Here is a 23,637-nt window from a genome sequence, read left to right on the forward strand (position 1 = left end):
ATGGGAAATAGATGGGGAAACAGTGGAAACAGTGTCAGACTTTATTTTTGGGGGCTCCAAAATCACTGCAGATGGTGATTGCAGCCACGAAATTAAAAGACGCTTACTCCTTGGAAGAAAAGTTATGACCAACCTAGATAGCGTATTCAAAAGCAGAGACATTACTTTGCCGACTAAGGTCCGTCTAGTCAAGGCTATGGTTTTTCCTGTGGTCATGTATGGATGTGAGAGTTGGACTGTGAAGAAGGCTGAGCACCGAAGAATTGATGCTTTTGAACTGTGATGTTGGAGAATACTCTTGAGAGTCCCTTGGACTGCAAGAAGATCCAACCAGTCCATTCTGAAGGAGATCAACCCTGGGATTTCTTTGGAAGGAATGATGCTAAAGCTGAAACTCCAGTACTTTGGCCACCTCATGCGAAGAGTTGACTCATTGGAAAAGACTCTGATGCTGGGAGGGATTGAGGGCAGGAGGAGAAGGGGACAGCAGAGGATGAGATGGCTGGATGGCATCGCGGACTTGATGAACATGAGTCTGGGTGAACTCCGGGAGATGGTGATGAACAGGGAGGCCTGGCGTGCTGCGATTCATGGGGTCGCAAAGAGTCGGACACGACTGAGCGACTGAACTGACTGAACTGAGCTTGGTGACAGTCCAAAAGAGTCAGACATAACTGAGTGACTAACACACTGATAAAAACTTTCTGAATACTTTACCCTCTGCCTCATGAATTATGAGTTTTTCCAGTCTGGTCAGTGGGAACAGGCGCTGCCAGCCTTGGTGAGTGCCAGATACTTCCTTTCAATATTCTTAGAGGAATCTCTCCAGACTCAAGTAGTTTTCTTATATACATGCTATCAGTATTCTCCCCCCTTTCTTGAGGATGCTGATCTCTGGGGTCTTCTCTGTGTAGCTCTATCCTCTCTAATGATCTGTTTTGTGCATTACAGCTTCCTTGGTCTCCCCAGATGCTCAGCTCTATTTCCTCAACTGAGTCCACAGGGTAACTTCTGGGTTACCCTGCATGATCCAGAAATTTTTTCAAAGCAATAAGCTGGAGCAATCAAGCGTCTCACTTTGTTTCATTTTTCCATTTCTCGTGTCTCATGTCCTGTCTTGACAACCATTGTTTCATACCCTTTTTGCCTATGGTTGTTTTGTTGTTGTTTGGTAGTTTTTTTGTTGATTGGTTGGTTACTTAAGGCAAGAGGATAAATCTTATCCCTTCATCTTAGCTGGAAGTTAAAGTTTAACATGTCACTTTTTTCCCATTTCAAAGTCACCTGGGGTTCAACAGATCTAATCTGAGCTCTTTGAGAGTTGATTCCTACTGACATATATATATATATGTCATATATAATACATCAGTATGTATGTATATAAACATACATATATATATACACATATGATACATACATAGGACAAAGAATTTGATTTAGTTAAAACTTGAAATCCATCTGAAAGAAGTTAGTACTAGCCACTAGGAGCTTTTTGGATAGAAGCTACTTGTTTCACAGAAGCCATGGGTATAGTGTTGAAATTTTCTTAAATTCTAGCCTCAATTTCTAGGAAAAATATGTATTTCTAAAAGTAATGGTAGAAATTATCATTAATACTTTTGTTTTCTTATTTAAAAATTAGAGGGTAATGTATATAAAAGGATGCAAGAATCACAGGAAACTCACATATCCAACCACCTGGATGAAATTGTTGCTGCCGTCAGCATAACACCTAGAAAGAAACTGCAAAACCAGCTGCTTCAGAGAGCACTGTTCCAGCCTCCTCGGGAGAAACTCCGCCTCTCTGAAGAGAAAGCAAAGTCCTATGCCAGCAGTCATGAGGTAAGGAACCTTTCTTTTTATACCTGTGCCCTGGTCACTGAGGAGTAGGATACTTCAGTTTGCGTTCCTCCTCTGAGGAGTCTGGCACAAGAGAAAATACATGACAGTGCCTTTCATAGTGTGAGTGATGTAGTACCTCAGGGCACAGTCAACATGTTGTTTGCTGAATGAGTGCACAAAGGAACAAAGGAGTCCGCCCTGACCTTTCACAAGTGTATGCTAGACTGACTAGTTGTGGCTTTGACCTGCTAAAGTGGTTTCACATGAGTCAGTGTTTCTTGAGCTCCTCCTGTGTGCCAGGTCTCAGCACTGGAACATATCACAAAGCAGATGAAGCTTCTACTCTCAAGGAGCTTGTATTTCCTAAATTCTTAATCTGTTCTCTGCATACTTCTTTACCATCTCTCTTCAGGGTTTTATTCATTTACTCATTCATTCAACATGTATTTCTCTGCTACCTCTTATGTTCAGTTCAGTTCGGTCACTCAGTCATGCCTGACTCTTTGCAACCCAACCCCATGGACTGCAGCACGCCAGGCCTCCCTGTCCATCACCAACTCCCGGAGTTTACTCAAACTCATGTCCATTGAGTCGGTAATGCCATCCAACCATCTCATTCTCTGTTGTCCCCTTCTCCTCCCGCCTTCAATCTTTCCCAGCATCAGGGTCTTTTCAAATGAGTCAGCTCTTCACATCAGGTGGCCAAAGTATTGGAGTTTCAGCTTCAACATGTGCCGGGTCCTAATTTGTCCATTTATTTATTTCACAAAGATTTACTATGTACCCAGTGTGTACCAGGCTTCTCTGATAGCTCAGTTGGTAAAGACTCCGCCTACAACGCAGGAGACCTTGGTTGGATTCCTGGGTCAGGAAGATCCACCAGAGAAGGGATAGGCTACCCACTCCAGTATTCTTGGGCTTCTCTTGTGGCTCAGCTGGTAAAGAATCTGCCTGCGATGTGGGAGACCTGGGTTTGACCGGTGGGTTGGGAAGATCCCTTGGAGAAGGGAAAGCCTACCCACTCCAGTATTCTGGCCTGGAGAATTTCATGGACTGACTGTATAGTCCATGGGTTGGCAAAGACTCGGACATGACTAAGTGACTTTCACGTCACTTCTAATGTGTACCAGGTGCTGTGCAGGGGCTCAGGGCATGAATGGGAAAGCTATAACCTCTGTCTCAGAGGATCTCATGGCCTGGTTGGGAAGATAGATAAATAATGATGGTCAGCATAAGTTCTGTGACAGACACAAACTCAGGTGATACAGATGCAAAACCTGGGGTTGAGGGGAGGAGGTGTGAGCAGTGACCCTCGAGTTAGAGGAGCTCCTGAGGCATGCTCTGGGGATGGGAGCTGCTTGGACTGCACTGATAACAGTGCTTAGGTAGGAGAGAGGGCCCGATAGGACAGGGGACAGTAATGTTTTGAGTGGAGGTAGCAGATGGGTGAGAGTCAATGGTCTGAGGGTGCACAGCCTGTTTGGTGAAATACATGGAACTTTCTGGGAAGCAGGCTTTAGTTATACAGGGAAGGAACTGAGGTTGCATTATGGACCACAGCTGGGGCCCAGAGAGTGTTCGGGGCCCAGAGAGTGTTCATCACCCAGAAAAAGTTTACACTTTTTCTTCAGGGTGCTGGAAACTATCACAGGATTATAAGCCAGAAAGGTCCATGAGCAAGTCTGAGTTTTTGGAATGATCACTCAGACCTCAGATACCTGAATAGAGGAAGAAGAGGAGGGACGTAAATTGGAGAAGGAGGGCCTGTTCAGAGGGCGTTTGCAATATTCCTGGCAAGGAATTATGAGGGCCTAAAGTATGGCAGAGGCTGTTCAGTTCAGTTCAGTTCAGTTGCTCAGTCTTGTCAGACTCTGTGACCCCATGAATCGCAGCATGCCAGGCCTCCCTGTCCATCACCAACTCCCGAGTTTACCCAAACTCATGTCCATCGAGTTGGAGATGCCATCCAGCCATCTCATCCTCTGTCTTCCCCTTCTCCTCCTGCCCCTAATCCTTCCCAGCATCAGAGTCTTTTCCAATGAGTCAACTCTTTGCATGAGTTGGCCAAAGTATTGGAGTTTCACCATCAGCATCAGTCCTTCCAATGAACACCCAGGACTGGTCTTCTTTAGGATGGACTGGTTGGATCTCCTTGCAGTCCAAGGGACTCTCAAGAGTCTTCTCCAACACCACAGTTCAAAACCATCAATCCTTCAGTACTCAGCTTTCTTCACAGTCCAACTCTCATGTCCATACATGACCACTAGAAAACCATAGCCTTGACTAGATGGACTTTTGTTAGCAAAATAATGTCTCTGCTTTTTAATATGCTATCTAGGTTGGTCATAATTTTCCTTCCAAGGAGCAAGCAGCTTTTAATTTCACGGCTGCAGTCACCATCTGCAGTGATTTTGGAGCCCCCAAAAATAAAGTCTGACACTGTTTCCACTGTTTCCCCATCTATTTCCCATGAAGAGATGGGACCGGATGCCATGATCTTCGTTTTCTGAATGTTGAATTTTAAGCCAACTTTTTTACTCTCCTCTTTCACTTTCATCAAGAGGCTTTTTAGCTCCTCTTCACTTTCTGCCATAAGGGTGGTGTCATCTGCATATCTGAGGTTATTGATATTTCTCCCAGCAATCTTGATTCCAGCTTGTGCTTCTGCCAGCCCAGCGTTTCTCATGATGTACTCTGCATATAAGTTAAATAAGCAGGCTGACAATATACAGCCTTGACGTACTCCTTTTCCTATTTGGAACCAGTCTGTTGTTGCATGTCCAGTTCTAACTGTTGCTTCCTGACCTGCATATAGGTTTCTCAAGAGGCAGGTCAGGTGGTCTGGTATTCCCATCTCTTTCAGAATTTTCCACAGTTTGTTGTGATCCACACAGTCAAAGGCTTTGGCATAGTCAATAAAGCAGAAATAGATGTTTTTTCTGGAACTCTGTTGCTTTCTCCATGATCCAGCAGATGTTGGCAATTTGATCTCTGGTTCCTCTGCCTTTTCTAAAACCAGCTTGAACATCTGGAATTTCACGGTTCATGTATTGCTGAAGCCTGGCTTGGAGAGTTTTGAGCATTACTTTACTAGCATGTGAGATGAGTGCAATTGTGCAGTAGTTTGAGCATTCTTTGGCAGAGGCAGTAGAAATACTGAAATCTTTTGATAAGAATTAGGAAATATGAATCAGTGAAACCTGATAACAAAGGGGGCATAGGAGTTAGAGAGACAAGATTGAGCCCAAGAAGGTATATACAATCCTGACTTAGGTTTCAGCCAGCTTGGGGGACCCGGGACTTGTCAGTCCCCTTTGTTACTGTCGTGAATACAGGAAAAAGAGCCAGGAACAGGGAGAGAAGTTGTGAATTTGGTCTTGATATTCATTACGCACCAGATGTCCTCTAGTAATACTATGTGCCAGTCTGTGTGCTATGTAGGTCTCAGCTGGCAGCCTGCTCCCCAGAATTATGCAAGAGAATCGAGCCCTGGTGCCCAAAGGCATTTGCTGTATGTGAAGGATCAACTTCTCTTCTATGCATCTAAAATGCTTGTTGTCATTTAGTCACTAAGTAATGTCCAACTCTCTTGAGTTGGCAAGAATTTCTGAGGCAGGAATACTGGGTTGCCATTTCCTTCTCCATAGGATCTTACCTAGCTGGAGTCAAACCCACATGTCCTGCATCACCAGGCAGGTTCTTCACCACTGAGCCACCAGGGAAGCCCATCTAGAATGGCGCCAAATCATTTCCTGTGATGCGAAGTTCAGATGAAGAGCGCTTGGATTCAGTGGTGAGCAGGACAGACAGCTGCACGCCCCCGTGCAGCTCAGGAGCAGTCAACTTTGTAAATAACTAGGTAACCAGAGATTGTGCCAAGTGTTCTGGAGGAAATACAGTGGGCCTGTCTTAGGTAAGCGAGGGCCTCTGTGAGGAGATGACATCTGAGCTGACACCTGAAGGAGAGAAGGATCCAGCATAGAGGAGCTGAAGGAACAGTACACATAAAATTTTGGTTTGGCGCAAGCAGTGTAACTATGTTTGAAGTGATGAGAAGCAGCTTTGGGCTGATGGGAAATGCCCATCGGAGAGGCAAGTCTTTCCAAGTCTCAAGTGCCCTAGAAGCCTTTAAAGTGTTTTTAAGAAAGTATTAACTTGACTAATTTGCCTCTTGAAATACCATTCTTTGGTAATTTTTTTACTATAAAAACTTATCAACTTACAGAAAAGTTGTAAGATGTACCAATTAACATTTACTTTACATTTCTTCACACACACTGCCATTATTTTTCTGAATATCAGACAGTAAGTTAAAAATACGTGGTCTTTTACCCCTAAAGATGTCAGTGCCTATTTCCTAAGAATAAAGAAATTTCTCCAACATAACCACACTACAGTTATTGAAGTTCATTTCAGTTCAGCCACTCAGTCATGTCCAATTATTTGCAACCTCATGGACTGCAGCATGCCAGGCCTCTCTGTCCATCACCAACTCTCAGAGCTCACTCAGACTCATATCCATCGAGTCGGTGATGCCATCCAACCATCTCATCCTCTGTTGTGCCCTTTTCCTCCACCTTCAATCTTTCCCAGCATCAGGGTCTTTTCCAGTGAGTCAGTTCTTTCCATCAGGTGCCCAAAGTATTGGAGTTTCCATTTCAGCATCAGTCATTCCAATGAATATTGGACTGATTTCCTTTAGGATGGACTGGTTGGATCTCCTTGCAGTCCAAAGGACTCTCAAGAGGCTTCTCCAGCACCACAGTTCAAAAGCATCAATTGTTCAGCCCTCAGCTTACTTTATAGTCCAACTCTCAAATCCATACATGACTACTGGAAAAACCATAGCTTTGAGCAGACAGACATTTGTTGGCAAAGTAGTGTCTCTGCTTTTTAATATGCTGTCTAGGTTTGTCATAGCTTTTCCTCCAAGGAGCAAGCGTCTTTTAATTTCATGGCTGCAGTCACCATCTGCAGTGATTTTGGAGCCCAAAAAGGTAAAGTCTGTCATTGTTTCCCGATTTATTTGCCATGCAATGGTGGACTGGATGCCATAATCTCAGTTTTCTGAATCTTGAGTTTTAAATTTTTCACTCTCCTCTTTCACTTTCATCAAGAGGCTCTTTAGTTCCTCTTCACTTTCTGCCATAAGGGTGGTATCATCTGCATATCTCAGGTTATTGATATTTCTCCCAGAAAACTTGATTCCAGCTTGTGCTTCACCCAGCCCAGCATTTTACATGATATACTCTGCATATAATTTAAATAAGCAGGGTGACAATATACAGCCTTGATGTACGCCTTTCCCGATTTGGAACCAGTCTGTATTCCTTGTCCAGTTCTAACTGTTGCTTCTTAACTTGCATACAGATTTCTCAGGAGGCAGGTAAGGTGGTCTGGTATTTCCATATCTTGAAGAATTTTCCACCAATTTGTTGCAATCCACAGTCAAAGGCTTTGGCATAGTCAATAAAGCAGAAGTAAATGTTTCTCCGGAACTCTCTTGCTTTTTCTATGATCCAATGGATGTTGGCAATTTGATCTCCAGTTCTTCTGCCCTTTCTAAATCCAGCCTGATCATCACAGTTCACATACTATTGAAGCCTGGCTTGGAGAATTTTAAGCATTATTTTGCCAGCAACTGAGTGCAGTTGTATGGTAGTTTGAGCATTCTTTGGAATTCTCTTTCTTTGGGACTGGAAAAAAAACTGACCTTTTCCAGTCCCTTAGCCACTGCCAAGTTTTCCAAATTTGCTGGCATTTTGGGTGCAGCACTTAACAGCATCATCTTTTAGGATTTGAAATAGCTCAACTGGAATTCCATCACCTCCTCTAGCTTTATTCATAGTGATGCTTCCTGAGGCCCACTTGACTTCACATTCCAGGATGTCTGGCTCTACTTGAGTGGTCACACCATTGTGTTTATCAGGGTTGTGAAGATCTTTTTTGTACAGTTCTTTTGTGTATTCTTGCCACCTCTTCTTCACATCTTCACTTCTTTTAGGTCCATACCATTTCTGTCCTTTATTGTGCTCATCTTTGCATGAAATGTTCCCTTGGTATCTCTAATTTTCTTGAAGAGATCTGTAGTCTTTCACATTCTATTATTTTCCTCTATTTCTTTGCACTGATTACTGAGTAAGGCTTTCTTATCTCTCCTTGCTATTCTTTGTAACCCTGCATTCAAATGGGTATATCTTTCCTTTTCTCCTTTGCCTTTAGCTTATCTTCTTTTCTCAGCTATTTGTAAGGCCTCTGCAGACAACCATTTTGCCTTTTTGCATTTCTTTTTCTTGGGGATGGTCTTGATCACTGCCTCCTGTACAATGTCATGAACCTCCATCTATAGTTCTTCAGGCACTCTGCCTGTCAGATCTAATCCCTTGAATCTGTTTGTCACTTCCACTGTATAATCGTAAGGAATTTGATTTAGATCATATGGCCTAGTGGTTTTCCCTACTTTCTTCAATTTGAGTCTGAATTTGGCAATGAGGAGTTCATGATCTGAGCCACAGTCAGCTCCTGGTCTTCTTTTTGTTGACTGTATAGAGCTTCTCCATCTTTGGCTGCATGGAATATAATCAATCTGATTTCAGTGTTGACCATCTGGTGATGTCCATGTGTAGAGTCTTCTCTTGTGTTGTTGGAAGAGGGTGTTTGCTATGACCAGTGCATTCTCTTGGCAAAACTCTTGCTAGCCTTTGTTCTGCTTCATTTTGTACTCCAAGGCCAAATTTGCCTGTTACTCCAGGTCTCTCTTAACTTCCTACTTTTGCATTTCAATCCCCTATAATGAAAAGGACATCTTTTTTGGGTGTTAGTTCTAAAAGGTCTTGTAGGTCTTCATAGAGCCATTCAACTTCAGCTTCTTCAGCGTTACTGGTTGGGGCATAGACTTGGATTACTGTGATATCGAATGGTTTGCCTCGGAAATGAACAGAGATCATTCTGTCGTTTTTATGATTGCATCCAAGTGCTGCATTTCTCACTCTTTTGTTCACTGTGAGGGCTACTCCATTTCTTTTAAGGGATTCTTGCCCACGGTCGTATATATAATCGTCATCTGAGTTAAATTCACCCATTCCAGTCCATTTTAGTTCACTGATTCCTAAAATATCCATGTTCACTCTTGCCATTTCCTGTTTGACCACTTTTAATTTACCCTAAATGGACCTAACATTGGACCTAACATTCCAGGTTCCTATACAGTACTGTTCTTTATAGCATCAGACTTTCCTTCAATCACCAGTCATATCCACAACTGGGTGTTGTTTTTGCTCTGGCTCCGTCTCTTCATTCTTTCTGGAATTATTTCTCCGCTGATCCCCAGTAGCATATTGGGCACCTACTGACCTGGGGAGTTCATCTTCAGTGTCCTATCTTTTTGCCTTTTCATACTGTTCATGGGGTTCTCAAGGCAAAAGTATTGAAGGGGTTTGCCATTCCCTTCTCTAGTGGACCATGTTTTGTCAGAACTCTCCACCATGACCTGTCCATCTTGGGTGGCCCTACACAGCTCCAAAGTTTCACTGAGTTAGACGAGGCTGTGGTCCATATGATCAGCTCAGTTAGTTCTCTGTGATTGTTGTTTTCATTTTGTCTGCCCTCTGATGGATGAGGATAAGAGGCTTATGGATGCTTTCTGATTGGAGAGACCGACTGAGGGGGAAACTGGGTCTTGTTCTGATGGGTGGGGCCATGCTTAGTAAATCTTTAATCCTTAGAAAATTAATATTGGTACATATTAATATCTAATCTATAAACCTTATTCATATTCCTCCAATTATCTTAGTAGTATCTTTTACAGGAAACATATCAGACAGAGTCATGTTTTAGTCCATGAAATCATGCTGACTTGAATTATTATGTCTCTTTGAGTGAGTGAGTTTGAGTGAGTGAAAGTCACTTAGTCATGTCTGACTCTGCAACCCCATGGGCTATACAGTCCATGGAATTCTCCAGGCCAGAGTACTGGAGTGGGTACCCATTCCTGAATTCTCTAGGGGGTCTTCCCAACCCAGGGATCAAACCCAGGTCTCCCGCATTACAGGCGGATTCTTTACCAGCTGAGCCACAAGGTCTCTTTAGTATTCTTTAATCTATTAGAAAAGCGCTTCCTAGGTGGCTCAGTGGTAAATAATCCACGTGCCAATGCAAGAAAGGTGGGTTTAATCCCTGGGTCAGGAAGATCCCCTGGAGCAGGAAATGGGAACCCACTCCAGTATTCCTGCCTGGAGAATTCCATAGAGTAGCCTGGCAGGCTGCAAAGAATCAGACATGGCTTAGCACGAGCACAAAACACCACCAAATCTGTCAGATCAGTTCCTTAGCCTGTCTATGTCTTCCACAATTTTTATATTTGTGGAAAGTACTGAATTAGTCTGCTTGGGCTGCTATAATAGAATACTACATATTGGGTAGCCTAAACAACAGAAATTTACTCCTCACAATCCTGGAAACTGAAAGTCCAAGATCAAGGAGCGAGCAGAGCTGCTGTTTGGTGAGAACTCACCCCATGGGCTGTAGACCACCACCTTCAAGCTGTGTCCTCACATGGCCTCCCCTTTGTGCATAGAGGGTAGGGGAAGGAGGAGAGAAAAGTGTGACTTCTCAACGCTAATCCTATTGGATTAGGGCCCCAGCTTTATGACCTCATTTCACCTTAGTTACATCTTTAGAGGCCTCATCTCCACATGCCCCTTTGGGGGTTAGGGCTTTAACAAAAGAATTTGGCAGGTACCACAAATGTATGCTCCAACTGTTTTGTAGAATATGCCCCAATTTGAATTTGTCATGTGTTTTCTTGATGATTAGGATCAGATTATGCATTTGGGGCAGAAATCCCACAGACCTGAAAAAGGTGCACCCTTTCTGGTGCATCTTATTCAGAGGCATATGATGTCTGTTTGTCTCGTTACTATGATGCTAAATTTGATCTCTTGGTTAAGGTGCTATCTGGAAGGTTTCTTCACTGTAGAATTATTATTCTTCCATTTGTAATTAATCAGTGTTCTGTGGGGAGAATCATTAACACTATGAATGTATCCTATTCCTCATGAAAACTTCACCCCTTACTTTTAACATGCATTGATGATTCTCACCTGAATCAGTTATTGCTATGTTTGTCAAATGGTGATTCTCTGACTTTGCCATGCTTTCAATATTTGTTTATTGCCATTCTTCTTATGAGGAAGAGCTTTCCCTTCTTCACACATCATTGTTCATTTATTTATATCAATATGGGTTCAAGAAATCCTATTTTTCAATGTGTTACAATCCATTATCATCATCAAAACTTAAATTATTGTATATTTGCCATGGGAGCCCCTTCAATCTGGCTTCTGAGTTCTTGATACATCCCTACAATTCTTTCCTTGATATCAGGCACAACAAGATTTTTTGGTTTCATCTTGTACTTTCCCTGTTCCACCTGTGGTTTCAGGGAATGCTATTTCATCCTAGTAGAGAATAGTATTTAGATAAATACTATCATCCTAGATTTAGAATAGTATTTAGAGCTGTGTATGAAATGCCCTTTAGGCCATTTATGGCCAAACTGATCCTCAGAGTCACGTGTTTTAATATTAAGAATGATGTTGTGGGAAGAGCTCTGGACTTTGCATCAGGGAGCTTGACTGTGAGTTCTGATTCGGCTACTCGGTGGTAAATCATTTTGCCTCTCTGGTCTTGTATTTCTTCTTTAAATTGAGGAGATCAACTAGATTATTTCCGAGGCTCATCCCAGTTCTGAGATTGTCTGCCTACACATACTTCTCTTCTACCTCTTACCCAGGCCTGTTGGCTAAAGCCACTGGAACTGGTAGGGTAAAGTTTGAAAAATCAAAAAAGGATATCTGGACTACACATTCTAGCAGATAAAAAGGCAGAGAGAGGACAGGCCACTCTTTCTGTGCCCTGGTCCTTGATGCAGGTAGTGAGGACCCAGGTTGTGATCTGAGAGGCAGACTCTCAGCTGCATATAGCCCTTCCTTGGAATCTTGTGGTTGGGATAGATTCACCATCAGATCAGGTCCCCCTCTCTTTTTGGCAAACTGTCTATCTAGACTTCTCAAGGTTTTTATAATTTATTTCTTTTTCATACACTGTGTTCATTTGCTCTGTGTCTGAGGAAGCCATTCCCTAAATTTCCTGGCTGTTAGAGGCAATAAAAAGATGTTTCCCAAAAGAAGAAATACATACACATGAAACCAATAAACACATGAAGATGTTCAGCCTTACTAGCTTTGCAGGAAAAAAATGAAAACTAAAACAAGGAGAAATAGTTAACTGACAAGTTGGCAAGTTAACCCCCAACTAGTGCTGGGCACTGTGTAAGGGGCGTTTCATGCTCACATGCCATGCTGGAAGGGAGATGCGGGATGGGAGCAGCTTCTCATGGAAGCTGTCTAGCAAATTCCAACAAAGCCTCAGGGCTTTGCATATCCTTTACCCAATTGTCATGTTCCCAGGAATTCATTCTAAGAAAATACTTACAGATATGAGCAAAGCTATCCACACAGGATGTTCAAAGAGAAAAAATTTTGAAAACAACCTAAGTGCTCAAATATTTGTGGGTTAAGTAACTCACTTATATATCCATACAGTAATATACTGGAATTAAAAATTATCATCAGAGAAGATGATATGGAGAAATGTTCACAAATTGTGAAAACAAGTTGCAAACAGATATGTAGCTGATAAGCCAATTTTTAAAAATAAAAAGCTATATAGATTCACAAGAATGAAGACTAGAAAGAGATTTAGCTACCTACTTATCTTGAAGAGGTACAGTGGCAGGTGATATTTCTTTTTTCCTTCTTTTGTTTGCTCACTTGTGTTTTGATAATGGCCCTTCCCTGTTGACTCAGTGGTAAAGAATCTGCCTGCTAATGCAGGAGATGCAAGTTTGATCTCTGGGTCGGGATGATTCCCTGGAGAAGGAAATGGCAACCCACTCTAGTATTCTTGCCTGGGAAATCCCTTGGACAGAAGAGCCTGGTTGGCTACATTCCATGGGGTCTTGAAAGAATCGGACACAGGTTAGTGACTAAACAACAGCAACATTTTGATAATGATCATATATTATTTTTATAGTAAGAAAAATGTTACTTTTACTATACTACTACAATTCCATCTTCCTTTATCACTATGGAGTGAGCACAGTGTGCCCTCAGATTCTCTTGCTAAGTCAGAAAAGCAGCTGTCTTGGGGTCAAGTGTCTGGCTATGTACTGTTTTCAAGGGAATGTTTCAAAGTGAAAGTGTTTCTAACCCACATGGAAACTGTGTGGAAGTGCAAGTCCTCTGAGCTTAGGCATTGACCGGGAGGGTTGGGTATCCTGGGTCTTCTCCTGGGTTTTCTACACAACTCTGTCCTTATTCTTACCATTCTTCCTCTGCTTTGCTCCTTAGGCTGTGTACCTTCTACCTCCTCTTTTGCTATTCCAGCTATCTATTGCTATATCACGTCCCAAGATATGTGTGTGTGTGTTAAGTCACTTCAGTCATGTTGGATTCCTTGCAACCCTACGGACTGTAGCCCGCCAGGCTCCTCTGTCCATGGGATTGTCCAGGCAAGAATACTGGAGTGGGTTGCCATGCCCTCCTCCAGGGGATCTTCCCAACCCAGGCACTGAACCCTCATCTGTCGTGTCTCCTACATTGGCAGGCGGGTTCCTTACCACTAGTGCCAGCTGGGTAGGCAATCTTAGACCAAGACTTAGTGGTGTAAAACAAAAACAGTCAATAATTTTGCTCATGAACCTACAGTTTGTGCAGAGCTCAGTGGGGTCTGGTCAGCTCTACTCCACACAGCATCAGCTGGGCTCAGCAGGTGTGGAGCATCCGCTGCCAGGGTGGCAGAGTTCTGCAGCTGACTAACTGATGCTGTCATCAGCTCATTTCTGTGGAGGCCTCTCTGTGGAGCCACTTAGGCTTCCTCACGAAATCATGGTTAAGCTACTAGTCTTCTGGGGCTGCCGTGACAAAATACCACAGGCTGGGTGGCTTCAACCAAGAAAGTTTATTTTCTCACAGTTCTGGAGCCTAGAAGTCTAAGGTCAAGGTGTTGAAAGGGTTGGTTTTATTCAGCACCCTCTCTCCATGCCTTGCTGATTCCTTCCTTCTGTGTCCTCACAAGGTATTTCTCTGTGTGTGCCCATTTCTTGTGTCTCCTTCTCTTCTTATAAGGACACCAGTATATTAGATGAGGCCCCCATTGTGACGGCCTCATTTTAACTTCTTCATCTCTTCAAAGTTCATCTCTCCAAATGCAGTTATATTCTGAAGTACTTAGGACTCCAACAAATGAATCTGGGGGTGGGAGACACCTTTCAGCTCATAGAAAGTTCCAGGAGTGAGTACCTAAGGGGAGACAGAGAGTAGAAGCTGCCAGTCCTTTAAGGCCAAAAAGTGGTACTGCCTCACTGCCTCCACGTTAGTTTAACCAAGCAGTCATAAACTCAGATTCAAAGGAAAGGGACATAGACCACCGTGTCTGGATGAAAAGAGTGTCAAAGAATTTCGGAGCTGTATTTTAAAACCACCAGCCTTGCTTTGAGAATATTGCTGCTCTAACCTGGAGCTAGAATCCACACCTTTCACTGTTCTCTTTGTCCTGGCACTGGATGAAAATGTGCTTCTTACTCCTTTAACAAAATCTGTTTGCAAAGTCCTGCTGACCTCATTGGCTGTGCTAATATCCCAGCTACTAAAGAAGATGTTTGAATCGAGAGCTAGAGGGTGTTATTTGAAAACTACCACCACTGGCCCACTTGTGTCTGAATATGTGGGAGCTGGTCATTTATGTGCAGCTTCTTTATTCCATAACATTTACCTCTATTTACTATAAACTTAAATGTACTATAAATTTTACTGTTTTTTATGTATATTGTCTATTTCACCCAACCAGATAAATACTCTGCCACCCAAATCAGATCTTTTTTTGTTCTCTGATGTATCATACATATTTAAAACCATGCCTGGCCCATAATCATCACTCTATAAACGTATATTGAATGGATAAAAGTACGCATTGATTTTGTACCTTGTTGTCTAACTAGTGGGCCTGTTTTTCCTTCCTTCAGTACAAAAAGGCTCTCCACGAGCTTGTGCACTGCATGGCTCTGACAAGGATCTGCTATGGTGATGCCCACTGGAAGCTGGCCGAGGCACACGTTAACCTGGCTAAGGGTTATCTCCAGCTGAAAGGTGAGTCTGCCTCAAGCTGCAGAGGATCAGCTGGTTTGTTTCTGCTTTTTTCCCAGACTTGGCTTAACTTTAGAAGGGTCGGGTTTTCTTGGATGTTCTTCTCTCCACACATTGAGAAGCCATTTCCTTTCACAGCCAATATGATTTTCTAATATAATATGCAAAAAAGAGAAGGAAGATTTTAGCCCTGCAGAACTTTATTCTTTATGATCTTAAAAACAGTTCTTAGGAGAAAATGGATTTGTTAGCTTTGAAGGCATTGTAGAAATGGCCTAGGGTCTAGAGTCGGAGCCTAAAATAGAATCCATTCATATATGTATTGATGGAAAATCTCTTGCCTGTGAGACCAAACCCCTCCCCCCAAAATAAAAGGCTAAATCAAGCTGGCAGTAAACAAAAGGTAACTTATTGATTCATACACCTTAAAAATCAAGAGTAAGTCTTACTGTAGACTTAGCCAGATCCGCGTTTTCAAACAACATGATCGGATCTCCGTTCCTCTCTTTCTCCAGCACGTGACTCCACTTTCCTCTGTATTGGCTCCATTCTTGGCCCAACTTTGCCCACATGGGGTCAGCAAGGTTGCCAGCAGCTTCAGGTTTCCCTCCTCAGCATTCCCAGGATAAAAAAGAATGTATCTTTACCAAAATCTCACAGTTTGGGGATTCCTATTGGGATGACTTGGGTTGTATGCCAAAGACAAGAACTAGTCCGAGGAAATGGCAGCCCCCACCCCAGTATTCTTGCCTGGAGAATCCTGTGGGCAGAGGAGCCTGACAGGCTACAGTCCATGGGCTTGCCAAAAGTTGGACATGACCTAGCAACTGAGCATACACACATGGTCTGATTGGCAAGCCCTGACTTTGCTTCCATCAGATCCTGGGGGAGAGGCTGGCCTTGGCTAAATCACGTGGACTGAGTGTGTAGGGGCATTCTCAAAAGGAAACAGGGCACGGGAGAAGAGATGCAGAGAAGGCAAAAACACCGACTGGCAGCCGTGGACAAGACGCACAAGAGCAAGTCTCTGTCCCTTCAGCTGAAAAGAGATGATATTGATAATGATGCTGCTGCCTTCCCAGCATCACTGATTGGCCCAGTGAGTAAATAAATGAAGTGAAGTGAAAAACACCACAATGCTATGCATGCAACTGCCACCCAATAAATTTAGCCGAACCTGACTGTAGACTGGTCCTACCTGTTAGATCAGAGGGGACCTTGGAGATCATCTAGTTCAAACCACACCCCTCTACCCCCTATTTTCTAGATCCAGAGGAAACAACTAGTTTGATGTGAAACAAGCTGCCCCAGGTCAGACGGTTAATAGCTGATCCAAGACTCAGATCTAGGATTTTGGTTGCCAGGGCCAAGGTCCTGGCATCTGGGATTTTAAATGATGCTTTCCCACCACAGTCTGCTACCTTTCTGCATTATGGACTTTTTTTTTAACTCAAATTAAAATAAAAGCAGTATCTACTAATTACTGAGGCCAGGCACTGTGCTATTTTCCACATATAATTTCCTTTAGTCATCACCAGGTGGCGCTAATGATAAAGAACCTGCATGCCATTGCAGGAGACTTAAAAGGCGTAGGTTCAATCTCTGGATCCAGAAGATCCCCTGGAGGAGGGCATGGCAATCCACTCCAGTATTCTTGTTTAGAATCCCATGGACAGAGGAGCCTGATGGGCTATAGTTCATGGGGTCGCAAAGAGTCAGACACGATTGAAGTGAGTTAACACATAGACAGATAAACAGACAGACGCGCACGCACACACACACACACACACACACTTCACTACTGTGCGATGAGGCAGGTAATGTTATTATCTCTGTCTACAGTCCAGAAAGATAAGGCCAAAATTTCTGGGTAAGTGATGGAACAGGAAATCCTTTCTGAGCAGTGTGATTTCAGAGCTAGCATTCTTGAACCGCAACCCATGCTGCCTCCAGTGGGTTGAGTTCAAGTTCCTTGAAGAAATAGACAAATGATTGTCTGAGGAGGCCTTACAAATAGCTGAGAAAAGAAGAGAAGCTAAAAGCAAAAGAGAAAAGGAATTGTAACCCCATTTGAATGCAGAGTTCCAAAGAATAACAAGGAGAGATAAGAAAGCATTCCTCAGTGATCAATGCAAAGAAATAGAAGAAAACAATAGAATAGGAAAGACTAGAGATCTCTTCAAGAAAACTAGAGATACCAAGGGAATATTTCATGCAAAGATGAGCACAATATAGGACAGAAATGGTTTGAACCTAACAGAAGCAGAAAATGTGAAGAAGAGGTGGCAAGAAACACAGAACTATCCAAAAAGATCTTCATGACCCAGATAACCACAATGGTGGGATCACTCACCTGGAGCCAGACATTCTGGAATGCAAAGTCAAGTGGGCCTCAGGAAGCATCACTACGAACAGAGCTAGTGGAGGTGATGGAATTCCAGTTGAGCTATTTCAAATCCTAAAAGATGACGCTGTTAAGTGCTGCACCCAAAATGCCAGGAAATTTGGAAAACTCAGCAGTGGGTGCAGGACTGGAAAAGGTCAGTTTTCATTCCAATCCCAAAGAAAGGCAATGCCAAGGAATGTTCAAACTACTGCACAATTGCACTCATCCCACACACTAGCAAAGTAATACTAAAAATTCTCCAAGTGAGGCTTCAAGAGTCTGTGAACCATGAACTTCCAGATGTTCAAGCTGGAATTAGAAAAGGCAGAGGAACTGGAGATCAAATTGCCAGCATCTGTTGGATCATGGAAAAAGCAAGAGAGTTCCAGAAAAACATCTACTTCTGCTTTATTGACTATGCCAAAGCCTTTGACTGTGTGGATCACAACAAACTGTGGAAAATTCTGAAAGAGATGGGAATACCAGACCACCTTACCTGCCTCCTGAGAAATCTGTGCAGGTCAGGAAGCAACAGTTAGAACTGGAAATGGAACAACAGACTGGTTCCAAATCGGGAAAGGAGTACATTAAGGCTGTGTCTTGTCACCTGCTTATTTAACTTATATGCAAAGTACATCATGAGGAACGCTGGGCTGGATGAAGCACAAGCTGGAATCAAGATTGCCAGGAGAAATATCAATAACCTTAGAAACACAGATGACACCACCCTCATGGCAGAAAGTGAAGAAAAACTAAAGAGCCTCTTGAGGAAAGTGAAAAGAGGAGAGTGAAAAAGTTGGTTTAAAACTCAACATTCAGAAAACAAAGATCATGGCATCCGGTCCCATCACTTCATGGCAAACAGATGGGGAAACAATGGAAACAGTGACAGACTTTATATTTTGGGGCTCCAAAATCACTGCAGATGGTCACTGCAGCCACAAAATTAAAAGACACTTACTCTTTGGAAGAAAAGCTATGACCAACCTAGACAGCATATTAGAAAGCAGAGACACTACTTTGCTGACAAAGGTGTCTCTAGTCAAAGCTATGGTTTTTCCAATAGTCACGTATGGATGTGAGAGTTAGATCATAAAGAAAGCTGAATGCTGAAGAATGGATGCTTTTGAACTGTGGTGTTGGAGAAGACTCTTGAGAGTCCCTTGGACTGCAAGGAAATCCAACCAGTCCATCCTAAAGAAGACCAGTCCTGGGTGTTCATTGGAAGGACTGATGCTGAAGCTGAAACTCCAATACTTTGGCCACCTCATGCAAAGAACTGACTCATTGGAAAAGACCCTGATGCTGGGAAAGATTGAAAGCAGGAGGAAAAGTGATGACAGAGAATGAGATGGTTGGATGGCATCACCAACTCGATGGACATGAGTTTGAGTAAGCTCCAGGAGTTGGTGATGGACAGGGAAGCCTGGCATGCTGCAGTCCATGGGTCACAAAGAGTCAGACACAACTGAGCGACTGAACTGAACTGATCATGTCTTGTATAATATTGCATATGTTATTGGCACTAATAAATTTCTGGTAGGTTGATTATGTGCTTTAAAAAAAAGACAAAATTCTGTAAGTGCTCCTACAAAAATAGCATACCCTGGATTTTTTTCTTTTTGCCTTTATTTATTTATTTATTCTTGTTGTTTCTTAAAATTTTTTAATTGAAGGATAATTGCTTTGCAGAATTTTGTATTTTTCTGTGATACATCAACAAGAATCAGCCATAGGTACACCCATGTCCCCTCCCTCCCATCTTCCTCCCCATCACACCCTTCAGCCTGTCACCGAGCCCCTGTTTGAGTTCCCTGATTGAATCAGCAAATGCATGCCCTGGATTTTCTCCATCAGAAAATCTATTCTGTTTTATAGACAGAGGGACAGAATGAGTTTCACATTTTGACAGCTTTAGTTATTTTTCTAGACATTGAAGACACAGTTCCATGTAATGAATAATGTAAGACCAGGAGTGTTGGGATATAAGTGGAGGGTTGTGTTGTTGTAGGGAAGAAAGTGAGAGTATGGGAAAGCAAAAAGTCCTGATACCCCTAATACCACCTTTTCCACAAATGAATATTCCAGTGGAAGAACACTAGAACCACTGGGAATTAGTTCTTGGTAGTAACTGGTTTTTAAACTCCATGTGTTTACCACATAGAAATTAGAGATTGTAGCACATTAGCCCCTTATCTCATTGGAATTATTTGTCAGTCTTGGTAGATATCATCATATTTATATTATGTTACAGCAACTTTAAAGTTATGATTATGGATGGGTGAGCAGAAGATTCAGAATTTTTAGTATTCCATTAAGACTGGTATCACAAAGCCAGGAGTAAAATTTATGAAATTTTTATTTCTTTCCCAGAATGCTGCAGTCTTTATAAATTCCTTTTATTTTTTATAATTATTTATAACATTTTATATCTGATATTGGTGAAGTTTCAGAGCTGTTCAGTTTCTGCTTATTCTGTTGATTTCCAGAGAGAACATTTGGAGGAAAAATTTTTATCTTGAGTACTTCCAGTGATTGTTTCTTCCGGTGATGATGGTATTTCACACTGCCCTGGCATCTCCATGTGCCACTTGCAGATATGTGAAGTCACCACATTAGACTCCCTGGCCAGAATCAACTATATTCCTGTCCAACTGAAGTGAAAGAGAAACTGAGACTTCCTTTCTTCTTCTTCTCCCTTTTTTTTTTTGTCCACAGGAATGTCACTACAAGCAAAACAACATGCAGAAAAAGCCAAAGAAATCCTCACCAGTTCCATTGTGCCTCCATACAATGACAATACAGATGTTTTCAAGTGTTCAGTTGAGCTGTTCCATACCTTGGGGCAAGCCTTACTGTCCCTTCAAAAGTATCCTTTTGCCTCTAATCTTTACAGGTAGAAATACCATTCATAATGCTTGCATTTAATGTTAAAGGCCAAATCAAAAGTTGACAGGTGGCTCAGGAAGGGTGATGGGCAATATGAGAGCCAAGGATGTCCAGGAGCTGGGGCCCCAGAATGCAGCACCAGATATAAAGTTTTCTGAACACAATTCAGGTTCAAGGAAGCGTCAAAGAATTTGACAAAGGCGGAGATACTTTCAAAGGAGATGCTCCAATGTGGAAAGATTATAAAAGAAGAATGGATGGAAATTCAAGCGCGGATCAAATTGTCATTTGCACAGTAAGTTTCCAGTTTAGGACCTTCCGTATATGTGATTGCTGGAGGTTCTTTGCCAGAAGATTCTGTCTTGAAACAGGAGGAGCATCTCTATGACATTGCTGTGGCTTCTCCACAGCCATTTTCCAGCAGTAAAAGGGGGGACCACAGTTGTGTCAGAGCAGCCACAGCCAAGGCTTACACAAATCAAAGTGGTGCTCGTCACTAGGTGTGTGGTGTCCCCACACCCACCCTGGCTCCTAGAGTCCTGGTGTCATCCTCTTGGTTTTCTCTTTCTTGCCTGCTCTCCCTGCCCCTCTTTCACACTCCTGTTCCTTCCCTTCCCCCAGCCCCATTTTCCTTTCCTCCCCAACCATTCTAATCTAAACTGTTTCAGTACGTTGATTTTATGATTAAGGCCTCAAAGAGGAAAGATCTTAGAGACATCTGAATCCATGAGAATGAGAAAATTGTTCCCCATTCTCCCTAACCCCACCCTACACTCACCAAGTAAACCCCGGTGGAAGAGAGAAAATGCTTGGAGCCTGGGGAAGGAGCCTTGGGTGGGCAGCTCATCTATCCCTCTCCAAAGGCCAACCCCAAGCCAATCCTCAGAGCAGTGGCGTGACAGGATTTGCACACTGAATGGGTGTGTTTGTGGAAAGAAGAGGGCAGAGAAAGGTCTGTTCTAGAGGAAGCACAGAATCCCCAGCAGACCTACGTGGCAAGCCTTAACCCAAGCTGGAAGAATTCACTAACTTAGTAATCAGACTGCTTGATTCCCAAGAGACCTCAGGGACCCAGTGGACTCATTTTTAAGAAGGAAAGGGCCCCCAAGGAGCACACCTACTGCCTCCATATGAATGGAAGCTGGGAAGGACTAACTTTGATTCATGCTTTTAAAGACATTTTTGTGATCATAAGTCTACTCTTGTTAATTTATTTGGGAATGTTTTTGGATATGAATACAGAGAATTCATCAGTCCATGCAAACTTTTGGTATCCTTTTTTAAGCTGAGTTTTTTCCTTCCATCTCTGATCCTTATTCTCATTCTGTCTCGTACATATCTTAGATACCTTTTTTTTTTTTAACATTTTTTTGATGTGGCCCATTTTTTTAGTTTTTATTGAATTTGTTACAATATTGCTTTCTGTTTTATGTTTTAGTTTTTTTTATCTCAAGGCATGTGGGGTTTTAGGTCCCCTAACAGGGATCGAACCCTCACCCCCTGCTTTGGAAGGTGGCATATTAACTACTGTACCACCAGGGAAGTCCCTCATAAACACCTTTTTAAACAATGACCCATGTCTTTACATTTGTATCTCTGAATAATAAATAGTATTGCTTTCTGCATTTGTACATTTTAGGTTTGTATGAATTTGCCACGTGTGTCTCCCTCCCTTTCTCGCTTTTGTCCGCGTGGCTTTCATCCAGCTGTTGCCTGTGCGGTGCCGCGGCCCACTCTGCTGTGCTCCGTGGAGTGCATCTGCCCTCCTGTGCGTGTCCGTCCTGCTAGCAGTGGTATTCAGCTCTTCCCCAGCTCCCACGGTGGTGCTGCCATGAATGTCCTTGTGCAGCTCCACTTAGGAGTCTCAGGGAGACTTTTTCTGAGGCTTGTGCTCCAGGGATAGGATTACTTGGTCACAGGGTACACTCATACTTCAAGGTCACCACACTAGCCAATTGCTACACCCATCTGCACTCCCACTTGGGGGGCACACGGATTCCGGTTTTCTCACATCCCCGACAATCCTTGGCATAGCTGGTCTTTCTAACCTTTGTCACCGTGATGCATATAAAAGTGAAAAGTGAAAGTCACTCAGTCAAGTCCAACTCTTTGCAACCCCATGGGCTATACAGCCCATGAAACTCTCCAGGCCGGAATACTGTAGTGGATAGCCTTTCCCTTCTTTAGGGGATCTTTACAACCCAGAAATTGAACCCAGGTCTCCCACATTGTTAGGTAGATTCTTTACCAGCACTTGTTAATTCTACTTACATATTTCTTATTAGTGAGTTTGAATACCTCTTCATGTACAGTTTAGCCATTTGGGTTCCTCTCCTATGAACAGCCTGTTAGCATTCTTTCTGGTTTTTCTTTTGGGGCTTCATGTACTTTTTTATTGATAACTGAGATTTTCTTATATATTATAGATTAGTAATACTACAAACATTTTCTTTTATCTATTGCTCATTTATCAGTTTTGTCTATGATGTTCTTTATGATGTGAAACCTGAGTTTTCTAGAGTCAAATCCATTAATTTTTAACCTTATGATTTATGCTTTGGAGGTTTATTTAGAAAGTCTTTCCCACCAAAATATCAAAGGTATTCTCCAAAATGTCTCTGTGAGTCTTACTTTAACCCATCCCACATGTTTTAACATGGAGCACTGTCTCTCACATCAAGTCTTAGTAAGTTCATAACTTACTCTATAATTAGTCTTTAATCCAAGGATTATTCAAATGATGTGTGTTCTAGTTTGCAGATATATGGGTATTTTTCCAAAAATATCCTGATGTTATTGATTTGTAATTTTACTGCATTGTGGGCAGAAACGTATTTGTATAGGGTGAACTCTTTGAAATTTACTGAAGCTTCTTTGTGACCTAGTCCATAATCAATTTTTGTGAATGTTCCAAGTGTGCTACAAAGGGAAGTTGTATTCTTTACTCACGGTGGTTAAGGTTCTAATAACTCCATGTTATGGTAACTTTATTAATTCTGTTACTCAAATTTATATTTTTTTTATCTTTTGCCAATTTGATACATTAGTTCTTAAGGTAAGTGTGCTTAAATTTTGAACAATAATTATTGATCCATCTATAGCTCCCCATGGTTCTGCCAGTCATTGTTTTATATACTCTAATATATTCTGTTGGGTGGGAAGAGAGTTAAACAGCCTATCTTCTTAACCTATTACTTTATTTGTCAGTATATATTGCTCTTCTTTGTTCCCTATCTATTTTGGCTGATATTAAAATTGATACTCCAGCTTTCTTGGTATCAATTTTCCTATATTATCTTTTTCTATCTCTTAATT

At 42.3% G+C, this 23,637-nt stretch overlaps 1 protein-coding gene across 3 annotated transcripts in view; it reads left to right on the forward strand.

Moving 5' to 3' along the window:
• TTC23 (tetratricopeptide repeat domain 23) overlaps positions 1 to 23,637 on the forward strand; it is a 164,411-nt gene that overhangs the window by 54,635 nt on the left and 86,139 nt on the right. For all 3 annotated transcript variants that reach the window (XM_018066112.1, XM_018066113.1, XM_018066111.1), the window contains exons 2-5: positions 1,643 to 1,842; positions 14,927 to 15,050; positions 20,152 to 20,302; positions 20,492 to 20,617. In XM_018066112.1, the coding sequence (XP_017921601.1) occupies positions 1,663 to 1,842; positions 14,927 to 15,050; positions 20,152 to 20,302; positions 20,492 to 20,617 (581 nt within the window). In that variant the 5' untranslated portion in view covers positions 1,643 to 1,662. The remainder of the gene's footprint in view (positions 1 to 1,642; positions 1,843 to 14,926; positions 15,051 to 20,151; positions 20,303 to 20,491; positions 20,618 to 23,637) is intronic.

The sequence above is a fragment of the Capra hircus genome, chromosome 21 (genome assembly GCF_001704415.2).
Source record: "Capra hircus breed San Clemente chromosome 21, ASM170441v1, whole genome shotgun sequence".
In the NCBI taxonomy this organism is placed as follows: Eukaryota; Metazoa; Chordata; class Mammalia; order Artiodactyla; family Bovidae; genus Capra; species Capra hircus.